The 18,639-nt window shown below is 41.3% G+C and overlaps 1 protein-coding gene across 19 annotated transcripts in view; it reads right to left on the bottom strand.

The window, feature by feature from the left end:
* Nucleotides 1–18,639, bottom strand: part of LPP (LIM domain containing preferred translocation partner in lipoma) — a 334,843-nt gene that overhangs the window by 43,255 nt on the left and 272,949 nt on the right. For all 19 annotated transcript variants that reach the window (XM_068200654.1, XM_068200660.1, XM_068200643.1 and 16 more), the window contains one exon: nt 14,462–14,631. In XM_068200654.1, the coding sequence (XP_068056755.1) occupies nt 14,462–14,631 (170 nt within the window). The remainder of the gene's footprint in view (nt 1–14,461; nt 14,632–18,639) is intronic.

Below are 18,639 nucleotides of genomic sequence, written 5' to 3'. Positions count from 1 at the left end.
AGTAGAATCATTAAGAGACACTTTTTTACCTTCCTGTCTTCATCAGCTAAGGAAAGAATTTCCTGTGGCTAATTACACATTTCAGCACCAAGGCAGTGATTGTCCTCTAACTGCAAACATCTGCCTGCAGTCTGGGGGAGAGCCCAGCTCTGACCACAGTTCCTTGGGCACTGGCACCAGGCGCCTGCAGGACAGGATGGTGGTCCCTCACCTCCTGCCCCGTGGAGCACACACAGTCATGGGAACATGACCATTTCTGAAATGGGATCCAGCACTGGAGGTGCCAGCTCCTGACTGTGTGCAGCCTCCTGCTATGTGCCAACTCCATCCAGTCCTCTGCCCAGCTGCCCACCCTGCCTGATCAAAGCCCACAGAGGCCTTTGGGTCTGTTACCAGGAGCTGAACTCTTCCCTTAAGGTCAGATTCAAAGCCCACCAATCCACATATCTGTGGCAATTTTCCCACTGATCGGATACAGCTCCAGTTTTCAATCAGGTAATAGCTTACTGCTTATCCACAGACCAGGCCCATTGGGCTCACTCTTGGTCCCTTAGAAGATAACCAAATTCTTCCTAACATTGAGTAAAAGGAGACAAGGTTCTTGAAATCCTCCACTCCCTCACCTTGCTTCCTATTCCTTTGTTTATAAGTATGAACAGATGCCATAGCCCTGAAGTTCTGTTGACTGCCACCCAAGGGTGAGACCAGTGACCCATCCACCATCTGTGCAGGAGGAAACTCCCTCGCACAGTTGGAGGAAATTTGCCTCCAACTTCCCACCTCGCTTCATACATAAATTCTCACATTCTCTCCACATGAAAAAAAAAAAACAGAAGGAAGAAGGAAAACAAATATCTTCCTCTGCCAATACATACATGTGTACACATGCACAAATACTTATGAAAAATTTAAGAATCTGTAGATGGAGGGATTAGTGCCAGATTTTAAAATTATTAAACATTATGTACAAAGAAAACATAATGAGCTCCTTCGGGATGTAGAAAAAATTACCCATGAATGAGAGGAAAATGGATAACCACTCCTGGGTTTGCCACTGGTGAATTATTTAATAATCACTCCCCAGCAGATGGAATATATTTATCTACCCCATTGGAGCACACTTTGCAATTTATTTATACTGCTTTAAAATATGATTATATATTTAAAAAATAAACAAGGTAACCACATGGGAAATGGGAAGGAAACAAGTTTAGAGGGGGGAAAATTATGTTTTGTGCTTTTCAATTAATTTTAGTGAATTTTCACTAAAATTAACTTGAATCTTCCTTACTTCTACTTGAAAAAACAGAAATTGAAAATTCTTTTGATCAAGCCAGTCTAGATTCTTCACACACTCAAGAGGATCACTTTGTGAGACAGGGTCTATGTCTCACGTCTTTCATTAGCCACAATGTCTTGGGCACCACACATCGGATTCAGCTCCTATTAATTTTAAAGAAAATATTTAAATTGGGATCAGTGGGAGCAGGCCCACAACTTAGACTACATGTTTTATGGGATCTAGTCCCTTATCTAAGTTAGAGTGACTCTAACCCATGGCTCAGACAGCACTCAGCCTTGTCATTTAATTAGCTACTTATTCTAAAATGCAAAGGGTGCCATTCAGCAAAGTTTGAAAATGCAAAAGGTACCCTTTAGTACTGTATAAGTGCATAAGTGAACTGCCTGCTTCCAAAATTAAAGTAGCAGTTGTGAGCAAAAGGCTCTGCCCAGTCAATAGCAAAGTGTATTATTGATAATTGAAGACTGATTTGGACAAACCTGAGGGAAGGTCCACGAAAGGAAGGAATACCTTTTCTGGGCAAATGCCAAATCATTTCAGAATGAATTCAGGCTTCCAGATTGTTCCTGTGCAAGTCGGTGTGTATGTACAGGTATACATTAGCCATGGAGGGCTGCACAGAAACTCTATTACCCAGCTCAGCACAGAGGTTTTCAGGAGCTGCAAATCATCTGGGAGAGGGGAGGTGAAGAGAAACTCTGCAGTGTAATAGAAGCTTTCATACTTTGCCCAAAGAAAACAACCAACCAAAAAAAAAAAAAAAACCCAAAAAAAAAAAAAAACCAAAAAAAAAAAAACAACCAAACCCCAAGCCCTAAACCACTACTCCCTCACCAAAGAAAAAACTAGTTGCTGTTGGTGAAACCTCTTCATAAGTTTTTCAACAAACCATTCTGATTTTCTTTAAAACCAGTGAAGTTTATTTAGAGATCTCAAATGTGAAGAGTCCCATGGTGAAACCATCAATGGTTACTGGAGACATAACATTTTCTAAAGTGACTAAAGAATTACATGACTTATTATTAAGAGTTTAAGTCTCATTGTCAAGAGTGGCTTAGCAAACCAAAAGCAGCCAATTCCTCAGTCATTTATGTGCTTTTGAGAAAGTTTCTCCAGGTCCTGATGATATTTTGTGTCTCACACCTTGCTTCCCTTTTCCAGACTAAGAAAATCTGCAACTAAGATGAATCAAGAATGGGCATTTTGTAAAAGATTTCACCTTAAAAAAAATAGAAACCTGATAGACCAAAATCCAACCGCAGGCATCGATGTCATTGTTTTACCAGCTAGCTAGTTCAGCAAAAGGGCTGCTCTATAAATAATCTAGTATAGTGAATGCTATACATCTTTGAAGTAAAAAAGAACTGCTAGAATACTCAGTTCAGGTAGAGAAGAGCAAATCAACATGTCCTCCTTACTAGGAAAAGGCTCAAACATAGGCAAATCCTCTCTTGAACTGGGAGTGCTGCACTTCCAGCAAAAAATCCAAACTGACCTCTACAATCTCAACATCCTGGAAGAGTAAAAGCAAATTCACTGTATATTATTTCTGGAAAGAGAGAGCTCAGGTTTCAAATATTACTTCCACCACAACAATCTAATACATGAAGACAGACAGTACAGATGTGTACGTCTCTGGTGGGACGTGGACTAGGAGGCAAAGTCCTCCCTAAACCCTCCTGAGACGGAAAGATGGAAATCTCAAACACCTTGTGTGGTTATGCACTCATTTATTTTAAAGACAGAAAGGATTAAATACATCTACATAAAGGAAAGAAAAGTGTTTAAACAACAATAAAAAAAAAGATTTAGTGGCATTAATAAAGAACTCCCTTAAACCAGCATGTCACCATTAAAGTAATTAATAGGGCATGCAAGACATTTCAGTGGAAAGTGAGCAGTGCTCACATTAGAGACTTTAAAGTTTTCACATGACCTCAAGACAGACTACAGCATTCCTGGGCAAAAGTACCCTCTAAAAAAGAGATGGGAGCATTCAAGTCTATAAAAGAGTGATTTTAAAATTTAAATGATATGGTCTAAGTCTAAAATGCAAAGGTTAAGGGAATATTAGAAGGGCAATAATTCTATCAGATTAAACTTTTATCCAAAGTGACAATAAAATGTTCAAAATGAGTTAAGGACTTTATTAACAGATGCAGAGGCTCTATAAAAAGAGTTTGAAATCTAAGTACCAGAGAGGAGAGGTTTTATTTTTTTTTTTGGTCTGGATGGAGGTGATACTACATAAAACTTTAATCTTATTGCCATGCCACAGTGAAAGTAAAACTGTCAGAGGTAATAGAGCAAATCAGGACTGCTTTCTCTCCCTGTTCTGTTGCAAGGGCCTCTTTCCAGAATATAAGAATCTTCATGTTCTATGCATGGCATTGTTCCTATAGGTGACAGACACATGTGGACAGGTTATGGGCTGATGATTCACCTGGGCTTCTGCTGGTTGCAACAGTCCCAAGGTGGAAAGTACAGGCAAATTATATGGACCATTTCAAATGACTACTGAGTAAAAACTGGTGCTGTGCCACCAGGAACTCTTCAGAACATTTCAGCCTTTCCAAAATGGAATTCACTATTTCCGGACAGTTTTAGATGTTTTACTTGTTTATTAGTACCTGTATGTAGTAAGAGGATAAAACCAATTTCCAAGCCCTTAAACAAAGGCATTTCACTGCTTTAGAATGATGAAGTTTAAGCCAGTCATAAATCTGTGGAACAGCATAAAAAAGAAGACTTTTTCTGAAAATTACTGCTAAATGCTAGATATGACTTCGAGCACAGCTCAGCTCCATCAGCGCATTTAGCAGCCATGATTTTGGCCATCACTAATTTTTCCTTCTGTTTTGCTGCTGCTAAATTCTGGCAACTTGGTTGCCTTGGTGATGGCTGCAGTGCCTGTGGCAGATGCACTGGAAGACATCCTGCTAAGTGGTTTGGCTCTTCTGGGAACTCTTGAGCCTCTTGCATGTTGGCAGAAATGCTGTGATGGCCACCTGTGCCTGTTCCACCCCCCTCTGAGCCGCCAGTGTCAGCACTGGGCACAACCTGGCCCCAAACCTGCTCCTGTCACACCCTCCATGGGAGGACCCAGGCTTCAACCTCTCGCAGCCCCCCCCAGAGCCCCATCGTGCTACAGCTGTCCCCATTCCCTGCTGAGGAGCCCAAAAGGCACCTTTAGGGATTCCCACATCCTCCTTTGGCCCTGCAGCACCCACGAGAAAAGCACAGCTCCTCAGAGGAGCAACCGACTGCAAATTGCTAGGGAAACTAGGATGTCAAACAAATATTTTTCTTTTCACAACAGAACATAAATATTTGGCAGCACATTTAATTTAAGAAGTCTAGAAGTTACTCAAAGAGATTGGCGAATGCTGCTATGATGTTCGTTTGCTTCCTAAAATGTGACCAGTCACAGATGGCTTGCTGTAGGAAATACTAAATAGCTTTTTTAAAGTGTTGTCTGGCTTGAACACAGATTGCATTTACACAGATATCTTTGTTGGTGGAATGCCAAGATGGTGTGTTGGTTCAAACACAACCTTAAACAAAAAACTACCTTGTCAGGAGCTAATGGAATATTCATACTTAAAATCTCAATCCCTGATAACATCTGAGAATTAATTTACATTTCAACACTGTTATTTTTCTCCCCTCTTGCTGTATTTCCCATCACAAACAAGAGAAAATATCTGGGTTTGGTTTAGGTTTTGGGCACAATAACCATTACTTTTTACATCTTTGAAGCAGTTTGAAAAAAACTCCTACATAAAGAATGTTAAGTGACAGGAGAATCTGGAGGGCCACTCTGTGTTAAAGAGTCAAACAGCAAGGATGCAAATACAATGAGCTGCAGCCTTAAACACATTCATAGATTGACTTCAGCAACAAAATAAAAATCAAAACATTACAAAGATTTTTTTCAATGGCCAGCATCCTATAGTTACTAAAGACTATCAAATCTGTGCTTTATAACCTCCCACCAAAGAGGTCACAAAGATTCTTGGTTTACTTCTTTACATAAAGCTCTATTTTTAACAAGAACAAAAGCCTTTGAAACATGGACATGTAACATAAGAGCGGCCACCAGTTTCTAACTGCCTGCACCACCTCAGAGAGCTGCGTGGTAAGTCTGCTTTGACAGTCACAGCATCAGGTTGGTGTGGAAAACCTCCATGGTGCTTCTGTGCCAAATGTTTGTCAGGAAACAGCAGCCAGGGAAAAGCAGGGACAACGCTGAGCTCATCACTCGTTTTCAACGCTGATCTCATCACTCACTTTCAGCAATCCAGATGCCCCCTGAGTTCCATGCTCACCGATGTGCACAGTGCCATCCCTGCCTAACCCTCACAGAGGCCTCGCAGAGATGGGCACACATCGTGGGACCTCACTGATCACATCAAACTCTCTGCTCCTCTGAAGGCTTCTACCTACCAGTGCACAATTATCTCTTGTCCCCAGCAAATGCCACAGTATCAGAGTTAAGCTATAATCTGTTTTTCCTTCTGCCCAAAATACCCCAGTGGATTATTTATCTCTTCTGTCAATATTGTACTTGGACCATAGCTTTGTAATCAATGCAGATGAAATGAAACAATAGTCTTACAATTTGCTTTGTCCCTACGTGAGTACCAAACACCCTCCATACTCTTAAAATCAAGAAAACTTTTTCTCCTGTCACCATTCCCATTTGTTGTACTTTCCCTACACTGGCATGATTTTGGTTTTTTTTCTAACCAGAAATCTCCCAAGCCCACTGTGGTTTCTGTGTGCGTGATGGCAAGTTAAACATTTTCCCCCACTGCAAACAAACATCACATGCACGCAAATCGTGTCCTGGAGTGAAGAGCAGAGGCAGACACTAGAGGGAGGATCGACTCACAGACTGAAATTTTGCCAGAGCAAATTCCTTGGAGTGGGGCTTCACCAAGGAGACGGCTCAAGTGGCATGCTGCAAGAGCCTGCTGGGCTCCCTGGCACTCAGGCTTGCAAATCACTGTCTGGACTGAAGGAAGAGGGCATCTGGAACTGAGAGTGAGCGAGACAAGATTTTGCTCTCTTCAAGGCTGCTCAGGGAACCATCCCTGCTAAATCCAAACACACCCATTCCAGGACAGATTCAGCTCTGATACTCACAGGTACTGCAGCAGCTCTGCACAGGGGCACTGGTAAAAATAAGCAATACTTAATGATTTGTTTACTTCAGTGAGTTCCAATTGTTTTATATCTGGACACTGCAGTGCTTTAACATCACTGCATTAGAAAGGACAGAGCTCCATAACACACAGATCTGATGAAAACACACACCTAAATTACAGGCCCAATTTCAAATACGTTACAGCCTTTTCAGAATAATTGTCTTCAGCAGTTTGAATTGACAAATAACTATGCAGGGTTACAAGTAAGCAGTAGGACTACTTGGAAAGGAACACTGTCATGGTACCTTCCACCCTGCTGGGTTTTCCAAGAGCCCTCACTCAGCTTTCAGATGCTTGTTCTTATTCCTGTCCAGTCTCTAAACAGCAGTGATTGGAAGAGGGGAAGAAAAGAAAGGTATCTCCTTCACCTCAAGATCTTGCTAAGCTGAATTGCAAATAGGTAGAAAATTTGGGTGTGGAAAACCTGAGCTGTACAGTGCAGGTTGTGCTTGTGGTCCTGCACACGTCATTCAAGCTCAGAACTGGAACAAGTAAGGCTAGAAAAACATCCCTAGGTCTGCGCACGCCTAGACCTTAACCGCTCCTAAGAGATGTTTGTCCCACCTGTCCTTGAAGGCTTCCAGCAATGGAGATCCATGATCTAAACAAACTGCATTTAAAATTCTCAGGGTCAGATCTCCATCTGCAATATGGAGACAATGCTGTTGCCTTTTCCATAGACTTGCTGTTTACCAAGAAGTTTTTTAAAGGCAAAGACTTTCACTCACTGACACACCACAGTGAGAGTTTATTACAGTGGTATCTCCAGATGCTGCTCTGGCAGCAAAGGGTGAAAGCAGCAAGTAGTTCACTGAGGAGGTGGTGAAGAACAGATGAAAGAAAAGAGAGGAACACTGTAAACACTGGATGTAACTTGCCAATAACCCCATCTACACTTGACTGCAAATGAGGAAGATATTAAAAATATGTTATTCTTTCCTTATAAGCTTTTTCTGCTAACTTGCAAAGGCAGCAAGCTTTGGGATACATTCCACAGGGAAAGCTCAACACACAGCTAAAATCCATTGCTAAATGACTTCGCCATCCCCTCTACTGTAGCATGATCCCTAAGTGGATCTATAGCCAGGAACCATAAAATCCCATTAGTCCTACAGAGAGGGAGGCTATTTTCTTCCAAAGAATATACAGTTGGTCAGTGGAATTCACCCCGTGAGGCAAGAAATTCTCTAAATGGCAGCAGCTGGTCCTTCACAGTATCATCTTTTCAGTCACTAAGAACTCTTCATTTCCCATGGTATAGTTTTTCTAGATTATACATGTCAAATCAATGCTTAGTTCATATAATCAAAATATGAAAAATGTCTCTAATTATAAAAGCACAAGGCAGAGACAAGACTACAACTCAAGTTGTTATGGCTGCCAACACACACATAGGAGGAAAGATCTGGATTCTAGAAAGCCATCACAAAAACCTCAAGCAAGCCCAGGTGTGGAGGAGGAGTCATCACTTAATATGGACACATTTTTAAATAGGGGCCATGAAAAGGAATGAAAAGTGATCCATACGCAACAAAACTTTGCACCACCAAGACACCAGTGAATAGTTAATCATCACTTCATGCCCAATCTTCCAACAGAAATGTATCTATTAAACTGCTATCCAGCACTATGGTACTTTTCCAAAAATATCCCCCTCGTGACACTGTTCTCATTGGTAGCATCAAGTTGCTTTACCTCCATAATCCATAGCTGGTCTTCCTCTAAAGCAACACTCTAGTCAGCTCTCTGGAAAGTCAATTACACCAAGGTATATTGGTCTCAGAATCTATCACCAAGGTGAGCCCAGTGCAATTCTTGGCAGGGCTTGCTCTCATGTCTTCCAAGAACACTATGAATTTTCCTTCTTACAGGCTTGATTTGCAGGCTTCTTATCCTGCCCTTGTTGGACAGCAAGATGAATTGGCCCTGTATTCTTTAATATGAGCCTCTGGATGTCTACAGAGGAGTCTCTGTAAAGTGTTACCTCATCATCTCATGGTACACTTTCTCCCCTTTCTTTATAATCCCAGTTTAGAAAGGAGGTTATTGGCCTCTGCTGACTCCCCCACTCACCCACCCCTGCAAAGGAACCTTTTCCCTTGCCTCGTGACAAAATAGGAGGCATGACCCATCCCCTGTAACAGCTGGTAGGCCACTTAAAAAACAGATGCAGTCTTCCAGAGGGTCAGCTAAGTTCAGCTGTCCCAGTTCTGATAGAAGATGCTTCATCAACATATTCTCTCACATGTTTTTGTACCTCTTAGACCTGGACTCCTGGAATCTCAGGTGCAGCTTATGTAATAGCATCCTGTCCTCCTCTATCTGTGCCCTGATTGCACAAGAACATTTACCACTCAGACTAGTAGAGTTGAGCTTATGGCCACTACTCCTCTTCCACCTTCTGTCTCTATGTTTTATATCAGCTGTTGCTGGGTGCTATCAATACAAAGGGCTGTTACACTCTTAAGGGATTTACCAATTTTTCACTTTTACAAATGATCAGTTCATTAGATGTAACAGATTTCCCTTGATATTATGTTTTTTTCCATGGAATTACCAACTGGGTGCAGACTAGCAAAATTATCAACGCTAATAATCAGTAGCAATAAAACATGCCTGTGAGTGAGCCAAAACTCTGGACCTGTTTTGTGGCTGTGCTATGCCCATGGACCACTTCTGTTGAGGGTAAGAAATACCCAGGGCTGAGCCTGCTGGAGCTGGCACAGCCCAGCTCCATCTCTGTGCCACAGGAGCTGAGCCTTAATGCTTTTCGATCCACGGGTCACAGGTTCAGCTCCCTGCTGCTGATGACTCACACAGGAGCTCCGAACTAAAACTAGCAACAGCAGCTTTTTTCTAGGAGAGGACTGAAGAGCAGCATTGATCTCAATGAAATATTTCGAGGGCAGAAAAATTCCACCATGCAAAGAGTGCGTGACTTCTCTTTAGTTTATTTTATATTTTTGTTCCAGTTGTCATTTTGAATTCAAACTCTTTGGAAAGCAGGCATAATAGTCTTAATGATCCCATTGAGCAGTTTAAATTCAAATTGTGGAGCACTTGCAATACCATGCTGGCAGCACTTTCCATAAATTACGCTCAAATTCAATACGTTGCTTGACAAAAACAAGAATAAAGGGCTTTTTACTTTAAAAAGAAGAAAACTTGTATCATAAAAAAAAATCTTTAAATTATAGTTTCTCTTTTCTGGTCCAATTTAAATTGTTACATAGTTGCTAAATTAGTGCTGTAATCCCTGCTTACAAATTGCAGAATTATTTTTAAAAATAGATGTAGTTTTACTGCAGGGAACAACCTTACACTTTAAACCCTATGTGCTGCAGGAAGCTGCTCTTGCACAGCTTTCAACCAGCGACACTCACGTGCACACAGGGTGAGGTTTACAATACCAGTCACACTGAAGCAAATAGCAGTCTCACCAGAGATTTCAATGAGCACAAATTGAGTTAACACTGACATTTTAGAATGATTAGCAAATTTAAGCTTTCCCAGGATGCTCCATGGTAGCAGTGGCTCTTGTTGCACCATTTCTTAAAACATCAGCATTTCTCTTGTGTTATGTTCTGAACTATCTTCTCCTACTGAACTACAGCCATTGATACTCCAGGAAGTTAGAAGATTGTAAGAGGAAAAAAACCCACTAAGATATACCTTTTTCTTCTCACAAAACAAGTAACTGGGGGGAGGGGGGGAGAGGGGATAAAAAAAAAAGGTGGAGCACTATGATCCCAAGTTCCAAGCTGGGGAACAGCAATAATCAGGGTAAGATCTCGCCTGCTCTACCTTGACAGAAATGAGAATTTCTTTCTTCTCCTTCAATCAATCCTTCCATCATTTCTAGCCCACAACTTCTCTGAAGTCTTTCATCTGACCCTGGCTATTTCTGCTTTCTTGTATCCCTCCCAGTCCCACCATGGTCCTCTCCTCAGGTGGGTCACATTGACTTGGACACAACAGAAGAAACCCTGAGGGGCCAGGAGCATCAGCAAGATCTTGCTGCTTTCTGCATTAACTGCAGGAGCTCAGCCCCTCCCAGCCCTCACCTCAGAGTGCACATCTCCAGCTGCCTACCGCCATACTGTCAGGAGAGGGGAGAAAGAATGGAGGAAAACTTCCACATCTTGGAGAAAGTTATCTGGACATCAAAGAACACCCCATTCACAAAACAGCAGCATCACTCTTGCCAGACTGGTGTGTCTGGTTAACCCTGTGCTCAGACCTTATGATAACACGGTATTTGGACAGCAGACAGCTGGCACTGCTCAACATCTTGCTCTTCAGTCTTTTATAACAACAGTTCCACTGATATTACGCTTAGCCTTTTCCCTGCTCTCAGTCCAGTGTTAAAATCTCTTCAACTACTTAGAGGAAGCAAACCAAATGTTGTTTTGTCAGTAATTTGCCCTGTAAGGGAGGGGGGAAATATACTGTCAACATACTGCAGACACAGCATTCATCACGTGCACAGCAGTGCACTGGTTACACTGGAAACTCTATCAGGGTTTTTCAAATGTTGACTTTACTGTCATCATGACTGGGAAACATCTGTCTCCTATTAACACTTTAGTTTTTACAGTTGCTTTTAGTTCAGCAGAAGAGTCTTAATGGAGAAGACTGGTACTCTTTTAGAAATAACATCAATAATGAAAGAATCCTTGGATGCAGAGCAAAACCAGCAAACACATTGGCAAAAGAACTCGCTGCACTCAGAAGATGTAACAGGAAATGATAGTGACAGGCTTTTGGGTGGGAGGATTTTTGTGTGAAAGAAATTAACTCTGGTACTCAAATTCCCATTAAGAAAAATATTTCTTTTCAAACAGGTGATTGGTTTCCTTAGATGTTAATTCAGACTTTTGGGGAATTTCATCTTACTTGGATCACTGATAAATAAAACCAGAAACAAAAATAACAAAGAAAACCTCTTCTGCAGGCTATTTAGGCTTGGTACTAACTAACCAGTAATTAAATACAGCTCTTCACAGAAATCTTAATTATGGCTTCACTACACCACAGCTAAGAAGAGTCACACAACAAACTGAGAAGATTAGCCAATTCTAATTGTTGAAAAACATTTATTTTTATTTTTGAGCATAAGACCACAAGTCACATCAGTGAATTATTAAAAAATAATCAAAGGCTTCATGAATTTATATATCACAACTAGGCCAGTGTTACGAGGGAAGCATTAGTTTATTTTCTTTATATAAATTAAGCCTCTGTGACTTGCATAAGAGTTCAAGAGTTTTCAGCTTGGGAAAATAGGGATGTGTGCTAGAAATCACTGTGAATTAGGTAGACCAGAAACAAGTTTCACTGAATTACTCACACTGAGAACCCTGTTTTCTCAGCTGGCCGCTGCCATGAATTAGCTGTGCAGTCACATCTGCTGCACCTTCCATAGGAATTCAGGTCCAGAGGAATCTGAGTCAAGGTACTTCAGTCCCACTGACTTTCTACAGATTTAGGATTCTTAGTATCTAAACTATTTTCTGACACAGGGACCTTGGGAAACAAAAAATACCCCACCCACCTTCAAAAAACAAACACCAAAAAAAACCCCAAAACCAATTAAGCAACCAACCAAAAAGAGGAAAAAAAACCCAAACCAAAACAAAAATAATCCGAGGCCACAATTCAGCAGAATGTGGCTAGACAGGCTAGATTTTAAGGAGGTCATTAACTCTCAGAGTTCAGGATAACTGCATCACACATCTAAAGGCATCTAAAGACAAAAGCACTCAGACTGTGCCTCATCAATTTAAGGGTCTCATTCATCTGCAAGAACAACTTGCAAGCCTAGCTCTAAGCCTCAGTGTACTTAGGCATTCATTATCCTACTGAAGCCAATGCAGGCTTCATTCCACCAAAAAATCAATGAGATATAAGCTCTAGGACAAATTCCTCAGGCCTAAAGCCAGTGGATGGCAGAAGCCTAGAGCCCTTACAGATCTGGCTTTCAACAAAGCAGAGTGCTGAGCTTTCTGAAAGACACTGAGACAAAGGCTCCCAACACTTGTTTCTTCCACATTTAAGAGTTTAATATATGCTCGAGTTTTTGGTTTTTTTCTTTACTGCATCAGACTGCCAGCTTCCTGCTTCCCATTTTTCACTCACAGTACCAGCTGCCCCGCTACATATATGTAGCCCCATCAGCATTGCCATCCTTTCCCCTGCATGTGCAGCAGCAGATGGATCCAGACGTGTTTTGGGTTAACTCCATAACCATGTTTTTGTGGACTGCATGGATAAACATTTAAAGGCCCCTTCTGGTTATATAAAAGGAAGCTATTAAACGTTTATTCTTTCCTCTGTACTCAGAGCTGCAAAGCCGTATCACAGAACATACAAACGCAGATGCAACCAGGCAATTATCGTTCCTTTATCCCTTAAATAGATAGAAGATAAATTTGAAAGAAAATGAGGAACAGAATCCTTCTCCCTTTCCTTTTTTATCCTTTTATCTCTCAATGTAGGAAGTTTACTGAACCCTTGCCAACAATTCACTCAGGCTAATGAAGTGTATAAGTAATGGGATTAAATAATCTTAAACCATTACTACAGTGGCTAATGCAGATGTTTTCCCAAACTAAAGCAGATGAGTGCTGTAGAATGCGTGCTTGATTTAAAAAAGAAGAAAAGAAAGTATCAATCTGCAAGCAGATGAAGTCAATTCCAGCCTGAAGTCAATGAAATGTTTAATTCTAGTTACATAAAGTTGCTCCAATTATATTATGAATGCACCTTCCTAAAGTCTTCAGTGCTTTGCAAGTGGTTAAACTTGCCACAAAATGAAGCTTAAATTTTTTATGGTGCAATCATTTTAATGCAAACAAAAACACAAATTATTTAAAAGGTACATATTCCACCAAAAGACCATGTAGCTTTTAAAATCAATTTAACAAGGCCCATCTATCACTGCCATTGTAAACAAGACACAATCCTCCCTTTTTATATTCAATATTTCAGTAACAATCTCACTGTGAAGTCTCTGTAGAAATGGAGAGAAAAATGAGATATTGGTGGCATTTTCAGAAATATTATCATAGTGTTGCTCTAATTATCACTGGAATGACAGAAATGTCATGAAAATATCAGTTTTTACTTTCAGAAGTGTAAATCCAATTCTGGAAGGGTCTTAGGTCTAATGTTTGTAAGAACTCAAATTAGAAGTTTAAAGAAAGATCTGTCAGCATTTTAAGAATGTTTCTTACTTTAAGTTACAAGGATAATCCTTATAAACTGAATGCTAGGTCAGACCAAGGTTAAGCCTCAGGCACATTATGGGATGTTTCTTCAATTTGCACCTGTGCAACTGGTTCCAGCTACTTGTTATGGGAGTCTCTTAAAATGCGCAGCTCCTGGGAGCAACTGTTAATTGTTTGTTTTAAGACCTTGTTGGAGGCATGAAATGAAATTTTAGGGTAATGTAAGATTCAAAAGATATCTAATCCAAAGACCCTTAGTTCAGTAGAAAGTCTTCCATCAAGCAAGGCAAAAGTCTTGATTTTAGAAGTTTTAGTGCTTTCTTGCATCCCACCTCCTTAATCTTATTGGGCACCACAGTCCAATCTGTAACCATTTTGGTATCAGGTTTCTCAACACAGAAAGCTGAGAACCACACTACTGCTAAAAAATGACTGCATAGTCTGCTCCTTACAGAGATGAAGCAATCACAAAACCCAGCTCTTTCTCCTGCTGTGTCCACTTCATTTCAGAGGGAAGTCAGACCAGAAAATGTAATTCAACCAGTAAGCTGAAAAGACCAGAGTTCTTCTGAACACCATAAAAAAAACCCCTGTTGCTTATGGTACTGCCACAGGGTTGTCAGAATTTAACTGTAAGGTAACTCCACAGCAATGAAAGAAATAAATGTTTCCCATGTCTGTACATTAAAATCAGGTCACAAAGAGGAATGGGTACTCACAATGTAGCAGGGTTCACAGTAGGCTTTCTTCTCCACAGCATAGAAAGGCTGTCCCCTCAGCTTGCTCTTGCACATTATGCAGGTGAAACACTCCACGTGGAAGACTTGGTCCATGGCTGTGCAACCGGTGCCTTCTCCAACAACATTCTCCCCGCAGCGGGCACAGCGTCCTGTCACCAGAGGGAAAGGACAGGAGTCAAAGCAAGCCCCTTGTCCCAGCTGCACAGGAGGTCCCTCCACTTGCCCGTGCCTGGTGAGGGGGACACAGCAGCTCAGTCCACAGAAAAACAGTTTGTGCTACTGCTGGCAAAGACCCAGTGCCACTGGAAGGCACTCTGGTGCTGGTCCATATGAAAAGATCTAGAAAGGATTGAAATTGGCTCCCAAGACAGCACTCATGTCAGTCATGCTGCTGCAAGCCAGCAATCATTGTAAGGATCTTGAGCTTCAGATACAAACCACTCAGCTATCATCTAACCCACCTATATAGCCATTCTCAGCTCCTCAGTTAGATGGGATAAACTTGTGCCTTAAGCCTTGCTTCCACATGAAAGGATTTTGTCATAGGAGGCCTCATAAATCTATCTGGTGGCAGCTCAATTTAAAGAGTTTTTGCTTGTATAGCTTAAACCAATTCTCTCAATGGAGCCAATTACTTTTTTTTCTGTTCAAAGATTGATACAGATTAAGATATTCTGTCTATTTAAAGCACAGAAACTATTCCTAAAGAAACTGATGTGCAGGTATTTTATTCTTACCATCCTTCAAGAAAGGCGTATCAGAAACTGCTGGTAAAGACTCTAAGTACAGACAAGCCTTAAGAGCTCTGTCTGTTTCTGAAAAAGGTTGTTAATGTCAGATGCAAATGCACAACAAAAAGTCTGTAGACACACACATACAAAAGGCTTGCTGCCTTGTTCAGATTGTTGCTAAAGATGCTATGTGGCAGATAGTTTTAAAGTAAAGACAAGATTTCCTTAGCTCATGGGAAAAACATTTCCCTAGGGAAGACTGTGATGCAGAGATGATGGTAGAGGTGGGTAGAAGGCACACCTTAGCCATTTTTCTCTGCCATCTGGGTTTTAGAAAATGGAGATAGCCCATTAAGTTCTGATGTCCTTACATAACAATTGATGTTGAAAATGGAAGGCCTTAAGGACAAGGTCAGCCACATTACACAGGAGAACCCCACCAAAGGTAATAGAGCAACTATGATTTGGGGCATTGCCCCACTCAAAATGGTACTCTCCAGTTTAAGGATAACTGTGGTGACACCAGCCTTGGGACCTTGCACTTCTTGAAGGCTTCATGAGTGGAGTGGTGTGGTCAGTGAGGGTGGGAAGGGAAGCAATAGCTGAGGTACAAGCTGAGTTCAATATAGAATTATTCATAAAGACATACAGAAATAATATGTACCTAATAATAATTACATAATCCAGTAACGATACAATGCTCTCTCATACCATGGTCTGTTTATTGGCCTTTTCATGCAAATACTGCACAACATCTACCAGTTAAGACTTGTCATCTCAAGAGCAGGACTGCTGCCCTTCACTGTGCACTGACAATGTCCCCACAGTCATGACTTCTTTCCTGCCTGTCCCACACTCCAACAAGCTACATTCAGGGAACAAAGCATGTAAGCTACTTTTGGATCCCTCAGGATGTGGCAGGATGATATATATACACATTTGAGATATATTAGGAAAGCTTGGAAAAGAATCCAGATCATTACAATTTGCTACAATGGCATAACTCTAGCTGGCTTTATACAGGACAGACAGTTCCTGGCTCAAACAGCTCCCAGCCTGAGCAATGTGGAGGGATAACTCACCAGATGAATCTAGACAAGTCTGGAAATCTCCCAAATGATGTATTTAAACTTAACTTTCCTTAGCATTTGTTATTAGGGTTTTGATTGTCACTGTTGTGCTTTAATCATTCCACTGTAACACTTCTAGAGAGGACTCCTTTTTTATGAGGAGAAAAGGAATTCAGGTTTCCCTGCATGGTGGTGAGGTTACAGAGCATGGGGGAAGAATGGAAAAAAACCATGAGGGCTAGGAAGAAAAAAAAATCCAAACCCACTGGAGAGAACCACAGGAGTGAGCACTGCACTGAGAAGGGGGCAGAAGACACCTCCTGTGTTCCACAGGAGAGCCCTGCTGAGCCCTGCGTGTGGACAGCACAGAGCTGCTCCAGGGCCTTCTCCAAACATCTCGTGTAGCTGGGCTGTAATACGAAGAGACGTCTGGGGAGCAGTTAATATCTCTATATATAAAACATGAAATTGAAAGCCATTAGTGTATTACTTTACACAGTGTTTTTCCAGAGGGAATATTCCGCTGAAGAATTTATTTTCCCTAGTGTGCCATTCTGTGATCATCCGGTATTATTTTTATGAGGCATTTGGACATGGAATAATGTAGTGTCTATGCAAACACTTCTCAGCTTTCTTTGTTAACATCTGAGCAGAACATGTGGGAATCTTTTCAACCCCTCCTTCTCTTCTCACATTCATAATTTAGCCAGCCCTTGTGTGCTTCAGCATTTATCTTCCTCTTTGACCAAGTCACCTCTCCATTTGCTGAAGAAGCTGTCCACATGGAGACCATACTTCTGGCTGCACTTGTATCAGGAGACTGACCTGGGTCTGTTTCCTAACTCAAATAAATTCTCCTGTAATCTCTGACAAGTCACTCAGTGCCTTTGAACCTCTGTGCCCTCTTTGAGCAAAGGGCATAAAGACATCTTCTCTGCCTCCCAAAAGTGCCCTGAGGCTGCATCTCCCCATGGCTCTGAGGTATTCCCCAACTACAGTGCTGGTGGTCACATACAAACCAAAGAGTAGCACAACATGAGTCTTGGCCAACTTCTCCCCTTTAAGTTCATTTCCTGAGGCTTTCCTTCCTCTTTCTGGGTTTTTCCACAGAAGATTCCCACTGAGTCAGTGACAGACTTAATCTGTCTACATTTATGAGAAGTCCAGTTTCTGCTATTAAGTACACAGACAGAAATACTCCTATAAACTCTCACACAGGAAAGCTTAAAGAAAGCTTCCTTTTTTATAAGTTTAAATGCAAATTATAACACTGTGGCCTTGAGCAAACCATGTTTTTCATGAGACATGGCCACTCCAGTGAGAATAAAAACACATGCTCTGTGCCTAGCAACTGTCCCAACTGACTCACTCACCCAAAAGGTAAAAGCAAATAAGCCAAAATATTCAAATTTGGGAGCTTACAGTTGGGTGGCTGGATCCACTTAAAGGCACATGGGCAAATACACAACTGATCTGGTTTGCAGCAATGTGATCACTGGAAACTGCACCTTGTGTAAACCTTGGTGCAATCTGGGAACTCACAAGGCTTCTGCAAAAACCTGTCTCTTCTCCCAACTCCTGCAACTCGCTCAAATGTAGTTGAAAATGGCTATTAGTTTCAAGTGTTGGTGAAGGAGGAACTGACAAGCAGACAGGCACATGCACACAGGCAGTGCGATTGCACAAGCCTCATTTCCTTAGAAAACCAGAAAAACCCCACTAAAAACAATGTATCTATCATTATGTCTGATAAAAACAAAACAAAGGTCTGCTTTTCCTCTGTGCCAGTTACCAACGGCGAAGGTATTTGTGGTTGGGCTCACCACAATTAAGTGCCCACACATGTTCCCCATTTTAATATTTTCACACTGTCTCAAATAACCCAGTCCGTTGTGTGCAGAATACCCATGAGTGAACACAGAACAAGTTGCACTGCTTATTGGGAAAGAAGTAGCAAAGGCAAAGTTTGCAAGACTCAAGAACAAACAGATTGCACAAAAAAGATTACACAAATAATCTAAGAGAAAAATAGCAGGCAGCGTATTACAGTAGAAACACAGAACAACGTGACCCATTTGCTTTCCACAAACAGCATTTAAAAGGCAGCTTAAAGACAAAGGACAAAATTAGCACTAAACTGCACGAAGATGAGAAACGATGTCATTTCAACATTCGTCTTTTGCCCCTTCAGCCCTTTTTAGATCCTTTTTCAAGATAATTTCAGCAAAACTAGAAGGCAATATGTTGGCAGCAAGCCTGGGAGACCAGAGTCCTCTATTTTTACATGAAAGAGGTTCATAACCTTGGCCGTGCTGTGACCTTCCTTCAGCCCAGCCTGGCTGTCACATGGTGGTCT

The sequence above is a fragment of the Anomalospiza imberbis genome, chromosome 10, assembly GCF_031753505.1.
Source record: "Anomalospiza imberbis isolate Cuckoo-Finch-1a 21T00152 chromosome 10, ASM3175350v1, whole genome shotgun sequence".
Taxonomy (NCBI): domain Eukaryota; kingdom Metazoa; phylum Chordata; class Aves; order Passeriformes; family Viduidae; genus Anomalospiza; species Anomalospiza imberbis.
Note: the sequence above shows the minus strand (reverse complement) of the source record. Positions and strands in the feature narration are given on the sequence as shown.